The following is an 18,181-nucleotide window of genomic DNA, read 5'->3' on the forward strand; positions in this document are numbered from 1 at the left end:
CTACTGCCTACCTTATACAGGTACGTAATACTTTATCCAAAATTCTGAAATCCGTAAAGTTCCAAAATCCGAAGTTATTTTGTGATTTTTTTTCTGTACAACATGGTTGTTTGGCATGAGAACAGGTGACCCAACTCCACACGCACTCAACCCATATCACTCAGAAGTGATGTGGCGGCATGGCCCAGCACTAGCAGGTGTCAATTGTGTCTCAGCACTTGTACTACTTACACGTGTGTCTGCTGTTAAGTAATTTTTAAAAATATTCACTGTAAAAATGTCATTTATTCTGAAATCTGAAACATTCTGAAATCCGAACAATAACTGGCCCCAAGGATTTTAGATAAAGGAATGTGTATCTGTACTGAGATGTCAGGACAAACTTATGAGAAATTTAAGGCTAAGGCATCCACATTTGCATATATCGTTCAATTAATATTTGAATCTTCCAAATCCACTTAAAAAGTGATAATCTCAGAAATTGCTTTGGAAATAATGGCAGAAAGAATGTGAACCTATACATGGGAAGTCACTCTCTCTTGTAGAGCAAAGTGTGCAGAGGACACTGAATGTCTGCAGAGGGATATAGATAGGTTAAGTGAGTAGGCAATGGGCTGGCAGATGAAGTACAATATTGGTAAATGTGAGGTCATCCATTTTGATAGGAATAATAGCAAAACAGCCTATTATTAAATGATGAAAATTTGCAGCAAGCTGCTGTGCAGAAGGACCTGGGTGTCCTTATGCACGAATCATAAAAAGTTGTTTTGCAGGTGTAACAGGCAATTAAGAAGACAAATGGAGTTTTGCCCCCTTCATTGCAAGAGGGACAGAGTTTAAAAATAGGAAGGTTATGCTGCAGCTATATAGGACACTGGTAAGGCCATATCTGGAATACTGTGTACAGTTTTGGTTTTATGTGAGAAAGGATGTACTGGCATAGGACACAGAGGAGCTTCACTCGGTTGATTCTGGAGTTGAGGGGTTTGGCTTATGGGGAGCGATTGAGTAGACTGGGATTTTACACATTGGAATTTAGAAGAATGAGGGGGGATCTTACAGAAATATATACAATCATGAAGGAAATACATAAGATCGAAGCAGTGTTTCCACTAGCTGGTAAAATTTTGAGGCATAGCCTCAAAATAAGGGAGAGCAGGTTTAGGACTGAGTTGAGGAAGAACTTCTTCAACCAAAGAGATGTGTATCTGTGGAATTCCCTGCCCAGTGAAACAGTTGAGGCTACCTGGTTGAATGTCTTTAAGGCAAAGATAGATAGATGTTTGAACATTAAAGGAAATAAGGGTTAAGGTGAGTGGATGGTAAGTGGGTCTGAGTCCACAAAAGGTTCATTTATGATCTTATTGAATGGTAGAGCAGACTTGATGGGCCAGATGGCCTACTCCTGTTCCCATTTCTTATGTTCTTTAATGTTTTAAAATGGGCAGGAATCCACTGATTATTATTTACAGATTACTATCAATGAAAGGAACCTCATAAATAGGTCAATACTTTAGTCACTCATAAGCAATTAATATTACTATGATATAATGTTAGGGTCTCAAAATAACAGCATAAGATTCTAATAAGGGTAAGGTGCAGATTATTATTCACTTAGTATTTCCTCAATGTAAAACTCTATATTTTCCTTTTGTATACTAAACCTACTTTAAATTTATTCAGTTCCTGCAGTCAGAAAGAGAGACATTGTCTTCCTAATCGATGGCTCTCCTGGGATGGGAAGATCATTTGTTCAAGTCCGTGAGTTTCTCAGTAATGTAATCCAGGAGCTCGATATCGGACCTGACAAAGATCAAGTGGCAGTGGTACAATACAGTTCCGGCCCAAGACTTGAATTTGGCCTCAACACTCATTCAACTAAAAATGCAGTTTTAGATAGAATTAAAAAGCTGAGACTGAAAAGAGGGAGACCCCTCAACACCGGTGCTGCACTAGACTATGTCACAAGGAATGTCTTCAGTCCATCTGCAGGGAGCAGAGGCCTTGCTGGAGCTTCACAAATCCTGGTGCTCATCACCACTGGGAAATCGAAAGATGATGTTGGACAGGCAGCAGATGCAATGAAACAGGCTGGTATCATGCCCATTGCTATTGGAGCCAAGTATGCCGATACAACGGAACTACAGCAGATAGTGTCTCATCCTGACTCTGCTTTCAGACTGGGTGACTTCAAAGAGTTGGAAACCATTCAACAAGGGTTATTCTCTAAAGTTGGAGTTGTGTCTGTGATTGAGGAACCAATCCCTCCTACTGAGAAAGAACCAATCCCTCCTACTGAGGAGGAACCAATCCCTCCTACTGAGAAGGAACCAATCCCTCCTACTGAAGAGGAACAAATCCCTCCTACTGAAGGTATAATTGTTTAGCAAATACATATGGTTTTGTCAAAATTAATATCTTGTCATCACAGACCATGTCTGGTATCATATACTCATACATTGTTATTTGCCAATTAAATTGCACAGGAACTAATAGGACCTCACAAGAGCACTTTTTTTCTCACTCTATGAATGGAGAATTCCATGATCTTGTTTTCTTCAAAAAAGCTAGATGCCAACTGTTAATTTGTTAAGAGAGAGAGAGAGAGATTGGGTGTTATGCCAATACTGCCAACTTGTTTGAAAATCTGATTTTTCTGTGAAGTTTTTGAGTTAATTGATTACTATATAATCTAAAATTGTTGTAAAAGCAGGTTGATTTAGCATTAAATTGCAGATTGCAAGCAATTTCTTGTGCAGCATTATATATTAGCTCTGCAAACCCACTCCCATTATGATGTCAACTGGGCTAATCCTTCAAAGATTGTATGCACAAGCATCTTATCAAGGTAAGACTATAATGAAATATATACCAATCAATGCCAAAATTCCTGCTGTTGCCTGGAGGAAACTTGCTGAGAAAGGAAAAGAAAAAAGTTTGGTGTGCTTGTCATTTTACAAGTCCTGATAATGTCTCCTGTTGCTCCCTAGAGAGTATATTAGGGACCAAGTCTTGACACAATTCATCATTGACATTTGTTTGGTGAGACGTGACCTTTTCACACACTGCTTCCTGGGAGGTCAAGTTTGTATTGTCACCATACTGCATAAGGAAGCAGTGCAGTCCAGCGATTGTCCTTGACTCTATGTTTTCTTTCCTTTAGATAGCTCTCCCTTCTGCAAAAATATCACATGTTGTGTTGAAAATAAATCAACAGTTCTTCTGCTCCTCCATTATTTGTTGGTCAGCTGACAATTCGCTCTTAACTTTCCAGCACCTTAGCATCCCGAATTCTAATTCTAACCCTAAGCATCAACAACATTATGTGCCTAGAAGAGAATGATATGATGCACATTTGCACAATCATTTATTGTTGAGTTGAACAAGCTTTTGAATAACACAAACATACTTAGCAGTGCATGAGAGTTGAATTGCCCATTTGCTGTTGTAAGGAATTTTTGTTTTTCAACTTATCATTTCATGGAAAGTAGGTATTGCTGGCTTAGTCAGCATTTATTGCTGATCCCTAAGCTCTCAAGAAGGTGGTGCTGAGCCACCTCCCTGAACTGCTACAGTCCGCATGGAGTAAGTTTACCCATGATGATGTTGTAGAAGGAGTTCCAGGATTTTGACCAAATAACAATGCAGGAATAGTAACAGGGTGTTTGGCTGAGAGGGAGTTTTGGGGGAGGTGATGCATCCACTGTCCTTAGCCCTCTAGATGTTATGTATTTCGAAGGTCCTGGGTGAGTTGCTGCTATGTATCTTGTCAATCATTCACACTGCAAATCTGAATAAAAAATGTTCTAATCTCAGTTTATTGTGATGCAACAAATTACTGCATTGGAACATATTCCCCGTGTACAGTATTTTGATTCCAATTCTGGAGCAACTGGATACAGACACAATGGGCTAGATGGCCTCACTTTGCACCAGAACAATTCTGCGAACTGGCCATTCAGATCACATCGGTAAATAGAAGTTGCTGTCATGTTAAAGGATTATAGCCGATAGTAGACTGCAATTCTCCTGTCTTTGGCTGTGTTTGCAAACAAATATAATTCACTCAACAACAGATATGAACATTTGAAACGCACAAAAAATGTAGTCCGTGAAATGTTTAAGTGGCTTTTATCCCATTCTCATGTATCTTTGCAGCCTAACCAATTAAAACCATGCTCCTGAAATGGGACGTCCAGGATGCATTGAAGAGGCACAATCTGCACATCCATTGGAGGGCTGCACCAGCACAGCCCCAGGGAAAATATTGTTTGATTAACATCTCTGGATCTTAGATTTACTCTGCCAATTACATACTGTATATACTTGTGTGTAGGTTGAATTTTGAAGACTGTTTTCTTTTAAAGCTGAAATGAGAGGGTCGACTTATACACGAGGTACTGTTATCGAGGGGATGAAATTCATGCTTGGCATGAGTCAAAAACTGGACAAAGCCAGAACTGTATATAAAATAATACACAACAAACAGAAACAGAATTATGGCCGTTATTGAATATTTATCTACAAAATATCTCCCCATTCTGCCTGCTATGCAAAACAGTACTGTTGTACTGTATTCCAGTTACCTGCACCGTAAAGTACATGTAGGTCTACACGTATGTACAAAAGTTAATAAGCATATCAGCAGGTGGTCAGGCCATCTGCTGGAGGTATCTGTAAAAATTTATGGTTAGGAAGATACCTCTGAAAAACTAAGATTGACTTACTCACGAGGTAAATGAAAAATACCAGATATTTTTGGCCAAAAATAAGACCCATACATGAGTATATATGGTAATATTTTGCTCTGTTGTGCCTTTTCTTGTGCCATACTTTATCAACTCTGATTTCTTCAGCATCTGCAGTCCCTATTGTCTCCAAAGCTAATGGATCTCAAAACCTTGCAGTTTGTGATATTGTTATTTAAAAGAGACTTGATGATTGACAGTGTTATTGGCTTGATGTGAAATGAGTTTCTTTTTAACAAAAGCAGAATGCTATAAATGAATGATTGAGGGTCCATGGGAAATTAGTGGGGAAGCATAGCTCAGAGGCATAGGTAAGACTTTTTGAAATTACTATTCAAATTGTAACCTCATTCATGCCATAGTTCCTGGCATCAAGAACTTATTAATCCTTTAAACATGAGCCTGACTCCATGAAAATTGTGGTGGACCAGGACATGCCAATCTCCAAATGGAGCTGACAAGGTTAGGAATGAAGGGAGCACAGATTTACAACTCAATTCCTGATGAAGGGCTTATGCCCGAAACGTCGAATTTCCTATTCCTTGGATGCTGCCTGACCTGCTGTTCTTTAACCAGCAACACATTTTCAACTACAGCCATAACCTGCATTGGTGAAAACTGGGCGCTCCTGGTTTAAGGGTCCTGGCGGCATTTTATCACATCTCCATAGAGTCTCTCTCACACGATGTAAATCCAGCATTAAAAGGCAGTATATTGCAGCTCAGCTTTCATGACCACTATTATAGTAATTGTTTGTGGTCCTTTCCAATACTCCAGGCAAATATCTGTATCAAAGTTCTGGAAGTGAACTTTAGAGTCAGTAGAGGAACTTGGTAGCCTGCAAGAGTGCTCTTAGCTTATTACAGGGAACTATAATGCACTTTGTGCTTTACTGATGTGTGTTGTGGCAGGAGATCAGGGAATAAGAGAATGGGAAGAAAGTGCTCCCCCTAGTGTTGTGAAGCAGCAAAATAGAAAAGCGCATGAGAGTCAAATAGCCATGATGATATCCTGAGTATGGGAGAGGTCCCCTTGTGGTGCAGTGATAATGACTGGGAGCTCAGGTTCAAGTCCTACCTGCTTCAGAGGTGTGTAATACCAAGTTTGAACAGATGACTGGGGAAAACGAAATAAAGGCTGCAAATGAACTTCCAGGGCAACAACTTTAAAAAAGTTTATAAAAGCAAACTACTGTAGACGCTGAGTATCTGAAAAATGAAAAGGAAATACAGAAGAAGTTCAACGGGTTTGACAGCATTTGTTGAGAAAGAAAAATGCATAACGTTTTAAATCCAGAATAACTTCTTTCAGAATCCTTCTTAAACTAATTTTAGAAATGTAGGGTGCATCCATAATAGGCAGCACTGTATAAAGCAGAATTGATTAAATTCTCACAGTGCACTCTTCCAATGATGCATACTGTTGTTCTTGAATATCTAGTAATTTCATGTGAGCTCAATAATTACAATCTTTTATTCTTTCCAGTTGTGCCACAAGAAGTGAACAGGAGAGACACTGTCTTCCTTATCGATGGATCAGTTTATGTTGGAAATATTAATTTTATTAGTATACGTGAATTCATCACAAGATTAATAGGCACCTTGGATATTGGAAGTGACAGAGCACAAGTAGCTGTGGTGCAGTACAGTGATGATGTGAAAACGGAATTCTACCTAAACAGCTACTCATCGAAAGCTGATCTCTTGTCTCGTGTGAAAGGGCTGAGTGCGAAAGGTGGTCGAGTTGTTAACACTGGGGCAGCACTGGACTATGTCCTTAAAAACCACTTCACAAAATCTGCAGGAAGTAGGAAAGAGCAGGGTGTTCCTCAGATTTTGATGTTGTTCACTGGTGCTAAGTCCAGAGATGATATCAAACCATCGGCAGATGCCCTGAAGCGAGCTGCTGTACAGACCTTCACTGTAGGAGCCAAGAGAGCAAACCCAGCACAATTAAAAGAAATTTCGAGTGACTCCAACTTGGCCTTCAATTTAAAGGAATTTCGTTCTCTATCAGACATAGAGAGTCAGGTGCTGACACAATTATCTACACTGCCGGCCTTACCACAAACTACTGAAAAGCCAATAGTGACCATTAATGAAGGTATCTCAATTAATTTTCTCTAAGCACTTATTGTTGCTTTGTTAGTAATATTAGTGCATGATAAACATATTCAAATGACATTACCCAAAAAGTAATGATTTAAAACACAAATATTTTCATGCGAGTATAGTCTGTCAGAGATTTCTGGGGCCAATGTTGCAGGAAGCCTTTACTTGCTCTATTATTGGTACATCTTCCAGCTGTTTCTCTTCTGGTTGTCACACTTGCTGCAAAACCACTGTCTTCATAATTAGCTTAATCTGACTTTTGACTTGTTGAAAGTCATGCTCAGTTCCTGCATTGCCATCCTATCAGCCAACAACGTGTTCAGAGCCCACAGACCTCCATGGAAGCTTCATCCTATAAAGAACAGCCTAGTTTTGCTGAACATTAAAATGCTTTAAAGCTTCAGCATTTGGTGGGGCAGGCAGGGGTGGGGTGGGGGGGCAGGGTTGATTCATGTCATCATAAGTAGGGGGATTACACCTCTCTGCACCTCTGTTACTTAAGTCGCAGGTAATTTGTTCAATAGTATTTCTTATTAGTATTTTAAACAGCAAGACAGTGCTTTTAACACACAGTTCAGGGTTGAAAGTAATTCTATGAGGGATCATGAGTGTTCTAGTGGTGTAGAGGGGGTGTTACTGCATGCATGTATCAGTTTACATTTACCTAGGCACTCAGAAGTAATAAATGTATGAATATGCCACATCAGGGAGAAACAGGAAGCAACCGATGTCAAGAAATGAAGGTGATTACCGGATTGGGCTTTTGCATGATTTAAATATTTGCATTTGCCTAAAGAACCCATGAACAATCTTAGCTTGTATTGATATAATGCCTTTAAAATTCATGTGTCAAGATTATTCAAAGGATTGTCATAAAGCAAAAATCAATACAAATCCATAATAGGAAATATTAAACAGACACGGTTTCTCAAGTTTTAAAATAGGAAAGAGGGATACATGAAATGCAGGATAGAATTCCTAAACACTGAGCCTTAGTTGCAGAAGGCATAGCTGCCAATGCTGGAACAATTAAAACTGAGAGTGATTAAGAGACTAGAATTAGAAAAGGACAGATACCATAAAATTATAGAGATAAAGAAGATGAAGTCATGGAGGGATTAGATTTTGAAAATCTAAGTATGGTTATAACCAGAAGTGAATGTAAGTCAGCAGGATAATGGATGAATAGGATTTGTCAGCAGAGATTTGAATAATCTAAAGTTTATTGAGGCTGGGTGCATTGGAATAGCAAAGTCTTGAAGTAACAGAAACATGATTTAGAGTTTAAGTAGATGAGGTGGTGCAAAGCTGAAGTTGGGTTATATTATCGAAATGCAGATCGATGTCTCAGTAATAGCATGGATATGAAATGGGAGGTTAAGGCGTCACTCCTCTTACAAACACGCTGCTTCAATCCCAGAAAGTTGCAGGGACTCAGTAGACAGGGAATGGAGTTTCTGATGGCATCGGAAGACAATGCCTCCAATCTTCAGGATGTGGAGTTCCTTGTGTTGGACTGGGGTGCACAAAGTTAAAAATCACAGGTTATAGTCCAACTGGTTTACTTCAAAGTACAAGATTTTGGAGTGCTGCTTGATTGTCAGGTAGCTAGTTATCTGATTTTTAACTTCAATCTTCAGAACATTAGCAAATTTCTGCTCATCTCAACATGGATGTTGAATGAACAGTCTGATATCTGCGTGAGATGGAAGAGTAGAGAGTGTTTGGTGGGAGTTAGAACTGGGTGTCAGGATACATAGAGAAACATGACAAATCTCTTCTTATTCTATACATACCATTATCATAAATAGTAGACTGGTAGCCTGCACAGCCCGGCTGCATTAGGGAACGACTACACTTAATATTGGTACACCTCACTGGTGTACAGCTATGTCACTGCTACAGTTATTTGAGTTTCCTGTTGATGAAATTAGAGTCTCCATCAATACAGCATTTTTGAAGTTTTAGGCAACATCTTAAAGTGAAAAGTATGCAAAATCTATAGTGAAAAAAACAAATCAGGAGGGGAAATGTGAGTAAAGTTTTTGATGTTTTAGAAACTTCTTTGCAACTCAAGGGTTCCTTTAAGATAGTGCATACTTACAATCTTATTTAATACTTTGAAAAATCAGAGTTTCATGTCTATAGTAGTATAGAGTCCATTGATGGTTATTTACAACTAGGGAGAGAATAGGGCTTACTCAAAGATCAGCAAGGCAGCCTTTGTGAGGAGCTGCAGGAGATGGACGAGATACTAAATGAGTATTTTGCCTCAGTGTTTACTGTGGAAAATGACATAGAAGATATAGAATGTAGGGAAATAGATGGTGACATATTGAAAAATGTCCATATTACAGAGGAGGAAATGTTGGTTGTCTCGAAATGCATAGAAGTGGATAAATCTCCAGGACCCGATCAGGTGTACCCTCAAATTCTGTGGGATGCTAGGGAAGTGATTGCTGGGCCCCTTGCTGAGATATTTCTATCAGCGATAGTCACAGGTGAGGTGCCAAAAGACCGGAGTTTGGCTAATGCGGTGCCACTATCTAAGAAAGATGATAAGGACAAGCCAGGGAACCAGTGAGCCTGTTATCGGTGGTGGGCAAGATGTTGGAGGCAATCCTGAGGGACAGGATGTACATGTATTTGGAAAGGCAAGGAATGACTAGTGATAGTCAACATGGCTTTGTGTGTGGGAAATCATGTCTCACAGACGTGATTGAGGTTTTGAAGAAGTAACAAAGAGGATTGATGAGAGCAGAGCAGTGGACATGATCTCTATGGACTTCAGGAAGGTGTTCGACAAGATTCCAAATGGGAGACTGGTTAGCAAAGTTAGATCTCAGGGACCACAAGGAAAACAAGCCATTTAGTACAGAACTGGCTCAAAGGTAGAAGACAGAGGGTGGTGGTGGAGGATTGTTTTTCAGATTGGAGGCCTGTGACCATTGTAGTGCCACAAGAATCGGTGCTGGGCCCTCTACTTTTCATCATTTATATAAATGATTTGGATGTGAGCATAAGAGGTGTAGTTAGTAAGTTTGTAGATGACACCAAAATTGGAGGTGTAATGGACAGCAAAGATTACCTCGAATTATAATGGGATCTTGATCAAATGGGCCAATAGGCTGAGGAGTGGCAGATGGAGTTTAATTTAGAGAAATGTGAGGTGCTGTATTTTGGGAAAGCAAATCTTAGCAGGACTTATACACTTAATGGTAAGGGCTTAGGGAGTGTTGCTGATCAAAGAGACGTTGGAGTAAAGGTTCATTACTACTTGAAAGTGGAGTCGCAGGGAGATAGGATAGTGAGGAAGGCATTTGGTATGCTTTCCTTTATTGGTCAGAGGATTGAATACAGGATTTGGGAGGTCATGTTGCAGCTGTACAGAACATTGGTTCGGCCACTATTGGAATATTGCCTGCAATTCTGGTCTCCCTCCTATCGGAAGGATGTTATGAAACTTGAAAGGGTTCAGAAGAGATTTACAAGGATGTTGCCAGGGTTGGAGGATTTGAGCTATAGGAAGAGTTTGAATAGGCAACAGCTGTTTTCCCTGGAGCGTCAGAGGCCGAGGGATGACCTTATAGAGGTTTATAAAATCATTAGGGGCATAGATAGTGTAAATAGAAAAGGTAATTTCCCTGGGGTAGGGAGTGCAGAACTAGAGGGTATAGATTTAGGGTGAGAGGAGAAAGATATAAAATAGAGCTAAGGGACAACCATTTCATGCAGAGGGTGGTGCGTGTGGAATGGACTACCAGAGGAAGTGCTGAAGGCTAGTACAATTGGAACATTTAAAAGGCATCTGGATGGGTATATGAATAGGAAGAGTTTCGAGAGATATGGGCTGGGTGCTGGCAGGTGGGACTAGATTAGATTAGATTACTTACAGTGTGGAATCAGGCCCTTCGGCCCAACAAGTCCACACCGACGCGTCGAAGCGCAAGCCACCCATACCCCTGCATTTTACCCCTTACCTAACACTACGGGCAATTTAGCATGGCCAATTCACCTGACCCGCACATCTTTGGACTGTGGGAGGAAACCGGAGCACCCGGAGGAAACCCACGCAGACACGGGGAGAACGTGCAAACTCCACACGGTCAGTCGCCTGAGTCGGGAATTGAACCCGGGTCGCAGGCGCTGTGAGGCAGCAGTGCTAACTACTGTGCCACTGTGCCACCCACAAGGTTGGGATTTCTGGTCGGCATGGAAGAGTTGGACCGAAGTGTCTGTTTCCATGTCGTACATCTCTATGACTCTATGATTCTAATAGATTAAAATCTGTATTTCTTTGCAGTAATGCCAAAATTAGCGAGCAAACGAGACATTGTTTTCCTTATCGATGGATCAGACTATGTTGGGAATGCAGATTTTACTTTCGTACGTGACTTTCTCTCAAGTATCATTGGAAACCTCGATATTGGAAGAGACAGAGTGCGAGTCGGTCTGGTACAGTTCAGTAATTACGCAGAAACTGAATTCTATCTGAACACTTATTCTTCTGAAGATAAAATTCTGCTTCATGTGCAAGGACTCCGATTGAGAGGTGGGACGCCATTAAACACTGGAGCAGCACTCGACTATGTTTATAGAAATCACTTCATCAGATCTTCAGGAAGTAGGAAAGAGGAAGGGGTTCCTCAGTTACTGGTGCTCATCACTGCTGGGAGATCCAGAGATTATATCAAACAATCTGTGGATGCACTGAAACGAGCTGAAGTAACAATGTTTGCTATTGGAACCAGGAATGCAGACTCAGCACAACTCAGAGAGATTGCAAGTGACCCTAGTTTGCTTCTCAGTGTTGAAGAATTCCGCTCCCTGCCTCATACACAGGAGCAGCTGATGATTTCAATGTCAAATCCACCTGCACCACCAGAATCGACAGACCGCCCAAGTGTTCCAGTAAACCCAGGTATTTTACTTCATTTTTCATTAACAGGAATGCTAATACAACTGCAGAGTTCCTTTTAATCTGAAATTGTGCACTGTATTTGAAAACTTTTCAGATTTTAGACTAAGGGGAAGATACTTATTCTGATATCACTGTTTCAAACAGGAAATTTCTGTTGTTGGTATGTTTTTAAAATATCTAGAAGACTATCCTTGGCCTGTGATGGGTTTAGTGAAGGCATGCAACTAATGCCTCCTTAGTGTTGTTGCCAATTAATAAAGTTGATGGGCTTTAATTATCTGGCAGATCTCAACTGGTGGGACTTTTGTCTTGGGATCCTGGATTGTGTGGAAGACCCACTGCTATCCAGTCAGAATGAGACATAATTTCATGGGCCTTCCCCAAAGGAGGTGATGTGCCAAGATCCTCATCACTTCCATTAAATCCAGTCTGGAAGTGCCACAAGTCCTTTGCTGCAAGTAAAATTATGCAAAGCAATCCAGTGCCCATCATCTCTCTTCTTTACAAAATCCTTAAACAGAAAAGCAAGAGATGCTAAACTATTCGTTCTGCCCCCAATACATTTGGAAGCATTTGTTTCGTAAATACATAAACATCCATCACAATAACCACAAACATGAAGTGAGTTTATATTTTAAAATGGAGTTGCAATAAAATTCTAAATTCAATTCGAAATAGAGCAATGGTAAGTAACATTAATAGATCTAAATTTATTCAGAGATTGCAGAACATCAGAAAGGCTGAAGTGCACTTGCACTGTGTCCACAAGGCTTTAAACTTAGTGACTCATTCAAGTAGGTGGCTGAGAGAGTACACCCTATAGATAGAGGGAGGAGCAAATTACCTCTGATGCTGAAATCTGTACTGAAAACAACAATTACTGGAGTTCACAGCAGATCAGATAGGAACAACTGAGAGAGAGTAAGCTGATGCTTCGAGTCTAGATGCCTCTTCGTCAGAGCTATGGACATACATGGTCAAACATTGTATGTTACTCAGAATGAATACTTAAATTGCCCTGTAATCTGTCTTTACTGATATTACACTTCGTTATAAAGTCATAGAGTCATAGAGATGTACAGCATGGAAACGGACTCTTCAGTCCAACTCGTCCTTGCCGACCAGATATCCTAGACTAATCTAGTCCCATTTGCAGCATTTGGTCCATATCCCTCTAAACCCTGTCTATTCATATACCCACCCAGATACCTTTAAATGCTGTAATTGTACCAGCCTCCACCACTTCCTCTGGTAGCTCATTCCATACACGCACCACCCTTTACGTGAAAAAGTTGCCTCTTAGGTCCCTTTTAAATCTTTCCCCTCTCAACTTAAACCTATTTTGACTACATTTGGACTCACCCATCCCAGGGAAAATACCTTGCCTATTTACCCTATGCATGCCCCTCATGATTTTATAAACCTCTCTACCTCCAACGCTCCAGGGAGGTGTGATGGAGAGTAAAGAAAGTTACTTCAGCGTACAACGGGACGTTGATCAGATGGACCAACAGGCTGAGGAGTGGCAGGTGGAGCTTAATTTAGATAAGTATGAGGTGTTGCATTTTGGAAAGGCAAATCAGGACAACACTTATACACTTAATGGTAAGGGTCTGGGAAATGTTGCTGAACAAAGAGATCTTGGAGTGTAAGTTCATAGTTCCTTGAAAACGGAGTCATAAGTAAAAGGATAGTGAAAGCGGCGTTTGGTATGCTTGCCTTTATTGGTCAGTGCATTGAGTATAGGAGTTGAGAGGTCATGTTGTGGCTATACAGGACATTGGTTAGGCCACTTTTGGAGTATTGCCTGCAATTCTGGTCTCCTTCCTATTGGAAAGATGTTGTGAAACTTGGAAGGGTTCAGAAAAGATTTACATGGATGTTGCCAGAGTTGGAGGGTTTGAGCTATTGGGAGAGGCTGAATAGGCTGGGGCTGCTTTCCCTGGAGTGTCAAAGGCTAAGGAGTGACCTTATAGAAGTTGACAAAATTATGAGGGGCATGCATAGGGTGAATCATGAAGGTCTTTTCTCCAGATTAGGGGAATCCAAACTAGAGGGCATAGGTTTAAGGTGAGAGGGGAAATATTTAAAAGGGACCTAAGGGACAACCTTTTCATGCAGAGGGTCTGTGGAGAATTGAGAAATCCTCAAGTTTGTTGAAGGTTTTATCTCCTCGGACATTGCTGTGAAGATGTCTTCATTCAAGCATTCAGTAGTTACTTTTACACTGGTGGTTTGTTAGGTCTGAAAAAGTCTACTCAGGATTATCCATCTCTAATAAAAGCAAAATATTGCAGATGCTGGAAATCTGACTTAATATCAGGAAGTGGTGGAGTAACTCAGCAAGTCTGGAGACACGTGTGGGATAGAGCAACAGAATGAAAGTAGAGTCCTGCATGACACTTTTTCAGAACTCTTTTGAGCTGATGTAAAGCATCTTGAATGTAAAGGGAAGAGACTGAACAGGGGAGGAAATGGTTGAATCAAGATAGGAAGAAAAGGATTCCACAGGCAGCAATTGGGTAAACTGCTGAGTCTACCAGGGTAGTCCTGTTTCGTGATTTCGGGAAGGAGGTAGAAGTGGGCGATGTAGCACTGGGGGACTATCAGGTGAGAAGCTGTGGAATAGAGATCTCCAGAGGAGATGAAGTCAGTGACAGTCCTGTAAACAACAGCTTGATGTTCAGCAGTGGGGGTCATGACCCTGGGGGACAACAGAAAATTCCAAAGAAATTTCGTAGTGTACTTGAAACATTTATGCTATTTCTCTTTCCATAGGTATTGCCATACCTGCTGAGTTTTATTTAGTTCATCCTTACATCAACAATGTTCACTTTGACTTTTCTCTGTCACACCCTTCTGTCAGGATTGGTCTTGGGAGCAGATTTTCTGATGCACAGCAAACACAAGAAAGTAGTTTGGCTTTCCACAGAACATTGCTCTAAAGGGAAAGCACTGCCAAAACAGAAACAATGTTTGGATAAGTTGCAGGCCTCTTTGTGAGACTGATGTTGTTACTCTGCAGGTTGATTCCTGGCACGTTAGTGATGCGTAGTGTTTACAGGAGTTGAACATGAAGTGTTGTGAATTACAGTTGGCAGCCTAAAGTTCAGTAGCTCTAGGCTCTGAAAGTGATAGGGATCTTGCTAGCTCCAGCAACTCTGACTGGTTTTAACTTAGCTTGAGTGCTTTCAGCTTTATTGATTAGAGAGACCACCTGCAGTTATTTATGTTTCATTTCCCATTTGTCAAGTTTAACATTGTCAAAATCACATTTGGTTACTAATTGCCTCAATTGTATGAGAGGTTACAACTGGCTTTTAAAAAAATGTTTATTCATGGAACATGCGCATCACTGGCTGGCCAGCATTTAATGCTCATCCCTTGTTGGTCTTGGGAAGGCGATAGTGAGCTACTTTTTTGAACAGCAACAGTCCACGTGCTGTAGGTAGACCCACAATGTCCACTGAGACCGAATTCCGGGATTTTGACCCAGTGACAGTGATGTAATGGCAATATGTTTCCAAATCAGGTTGATGAGTGGCTTGGAGGGGAATATCTCTGCAGGAGTTCTTCAGGCTAGCGTCCTAGACCTAACCATCTTGTACTGCTGCTACTGGTGATGGAGGGAGTGCTCCCAATCAGCATATTACTTTGTCTTGAATGGTGTCAAGCTTCTTGAGTGTTGTTAGATCTGCATTCATTTGGTCAAATGTGGTGCAATTCCATTATACTCCTGACTTGTACCTTGTCGATGGTGGACAGGTTTTGAGAATCAGGAGATGGGTTTTTTGCTACAGAAGTCCTAGCTTCTGACTTGCTCTTATTGCCACTGTATTTGTATGGAAAGTCCAGTTGAGTTTCTGATCAATGGTAACCCGTTGACAACGTGGGATTCAGTGATGGCAAAGTCATTATCTGTCAAGGGGTGGTGATTGTCTCTTGTTGGAGGTCGACATTGCCTGGATGTTGTCATGATCTTGTTGCAGTTGAGCATAGATGGCTTCAGTATCTGAGGAGTCATGAATGGCGCTGAACATTGTGCAATCATTAGCGAACATCCCACTTCTGACCTTATGATAGAAGGAAGATCACTAGTGAAGCAGCTGAAAATGGGTAGGTCTAGGACACTACCCTGAGGAACTCTTGCAGAGATATTCTGGAGCTGATATGACTGACCTCCAACAACTACAACCATCTTTCTATGTGCCAGATATGACTGTTACCAGCAAAGAGGTTGTCTTCTGATTCCCATTGATTCCAGTTTGGCTCGGGCTTCTTGATGTTACACTCAGACAAACATTGCCTTTTGCTTCTTGCTTAGTGTGTCAGAAGACAATTGTTTCATAGATTGTATTTGTCTTAGTCATGAACTAGATTGTTTCTGCATTTTTCATGAGTTTAGTCATTTTGTTCAGATCTTAGTGCCTCAAAAGTATCTTTCAATTCTTAAATGCAGCAGTGGAGAAGTCAATGCTTTAGAGTCATACAGCACAGAAACAGGTCCTTTGACCCAACCTCTTCATGCTGACCAGCTTTCCTAAACTGAACGAATCCCATTTGCCTGTGTTTGGGCCATGTCCCTCTAAAAATTTCCTATACATGTATCTGTCCAAACGTCTTTTAAATGTTGCAATTGTATAACACCAGTCACCTCCTCTGGCAGCTAATTCCATGTATCCACCACTCTTTTTATTTTGTCGTTTGTGTTACAAAACTGTTCATCATGTCCTCAAAACCATTCTTGCCAGTATGGGAATGTCTGAAGGTGCATCAAAGTGTGGTAGATTGGGCATAGCCAATAGGAGAACATTGATGGAACACATCTCCTTGTTAAATCTGGGATTGTGTACATTTAATGCAGCCTGAAGACAGCTCAAAATGCTGTCTTGTCTACTGAAACTAGTAAAAACCCTTCAAAAATACTTATAGTTGGAAGGATTGCTTCATATATTATGTCATACACCTTGTCAATGTGAAGTTTTTGGGATGGCAAAGCCAAAATTAAAACCGCACACAAGCCATTTTTTTGTTTTTGTTCATTTCTCCTGTTGCAGAATCCTTCTAGTATGTGCAGTAACCTTAAATGAACAAAATATACCTTGCAGTTTTCAACATACAAAATAACACAATGGAAAAAAAAAGCAACAGTCCTATTGTTTTCTCAGTTTGCCAGAACTGAAGTAAAACATGTATTTCCACCTTCAGGGCTATTACTGCTAACACTCTCACTAATTTAGCCCCATGATAATTAATACTATTAACTTCGTAACATCCATGGCCAATATGAAGTCACATGTCATTAATGTCTAGAGTTCAAAAGGTTTTTACGTTTAAGTCAATAAAATTAAACATAGAATTTCTGCCTAACTACAATTTATGGAAAATCTGGCATAGTAAACAACAAATATGTTGTATGATTGATAATTGATATGTTACTGATGATGGTGATGTACATGATGACATCAACTTTGATATCAACAGTCCCATGCTATCAAATCTGAAATGAAAAGAATGAAAAAACAATAAGTGGAAGCCCAATCTGCGCCTCAAGTGGCACTATGATGCCATGGCAATGGTTCAAGGAACAGCAAGAGACTTTCCCTAGTGTTCCAGCTAGTATTTAGCCCTCAATCAATATCTATAAGCAAATTCCAAGTCCAGATTTAGCAGTCAGTGGTGAATGAATGGTGTTTGTTGCTCATTTTACAAACACTTGCCAACAAACATTCCGTGTGCACTTAAACTGTGCAATTTGTGATGATCAGACAGTCAAAGCAGCACAGCGGATCCAAGGCCTGTGTGAACAGGCCAAAAGTAGTTAAGTCAAATGATTAGATCCTTATTGCGCATGCAATGCAAACCAGGAAATGTAAATAACAATATTAACTCAATTTCAGATTGTGTACAGGAAATACAGATGTATAAACGAGATAGAGATATAAAGAGACAAAGTGTAAAATAAAGAAAAATAATGAGTTGGGACTTTCTGAGGAATGCCAGTCTAACACGGATTGCTATTTTGGTCTATTTTTCCAAAGAAAGGGAGCTGTACATTTCTAAGAGGAGACTCTGCTCATGACACCCACAGAAGTGCAGAGCTGTACTCCCATTCTGACAGTTTTTCGTAGTGTTGAAATGTCAGGGGGAAGGCAAACCATGCCACCTGTTCACAACAGCCAGCTGCTGTATTCTGAAAAGTACAAATCCTGACAGTCGCTGTCACAGCTGCTGCCAAAGGGTAAACACACAATGGCATGGTGGCTCAGTGGTTAGCACTGCTGCCTTACAGCTCCAGAGACCCAGGTTTGATTCTAACCTCGGGTGACTGCATGGAGTTTGCACATACCCCCGTGTCTGCGTGGGTTTTCTCCAGGTACTCTGGTTTCCTCCCACGATCC

General features: G+C 40.6%; 1 protein-coding gene across 4 annotated transcripts in view; it reads left to right on the forward strand.

The window, feature by feature from the left end:
• Window positions 1–11,262: 11,262 nt before the first annotated feature.
• The window catches only part of LOC132817207 (collagen alpha-3(VI) chain), an 82,933-nt gene continuing 76,014 nt past the window's right edge, over window positions 11,263–18,181 (forward strand). For all 4 annotated transcript variants that reach the window (XM_060827495.1, XM_060827498.1, XM_060827497.1 and 1 more), the window contains exon 1: window positions 11,263–11,780. In XM_060827495.1, the coding sequence (XP_060683478.1) occupies window positions 11,591–11,780 (190 nt within the window). In that variant the 5' untranslated portion in view covers window positions 11,263–11,590. The remainder of the gene's footprint in view (window positions 11,781–18,181) is intronic.

Source organism: Hemiscyllium ocellatum, chromosome 7, assembly GCF_020745735.1.
Source record: "Hemiscyllium ocellatum isolate sHemOce1 chromosome 7, sHemOce1.pat.X.cur, whole genome shotgun sequence".
NCBI classification, from domain to species: domain Eukaryota; kingdom Metazoa; phylum Chordata; class Chondrichthyes; order Orectolobiformes; family Hemiscylliidae; genus Hemiscyllium; species Hemiscyllium ocellatum.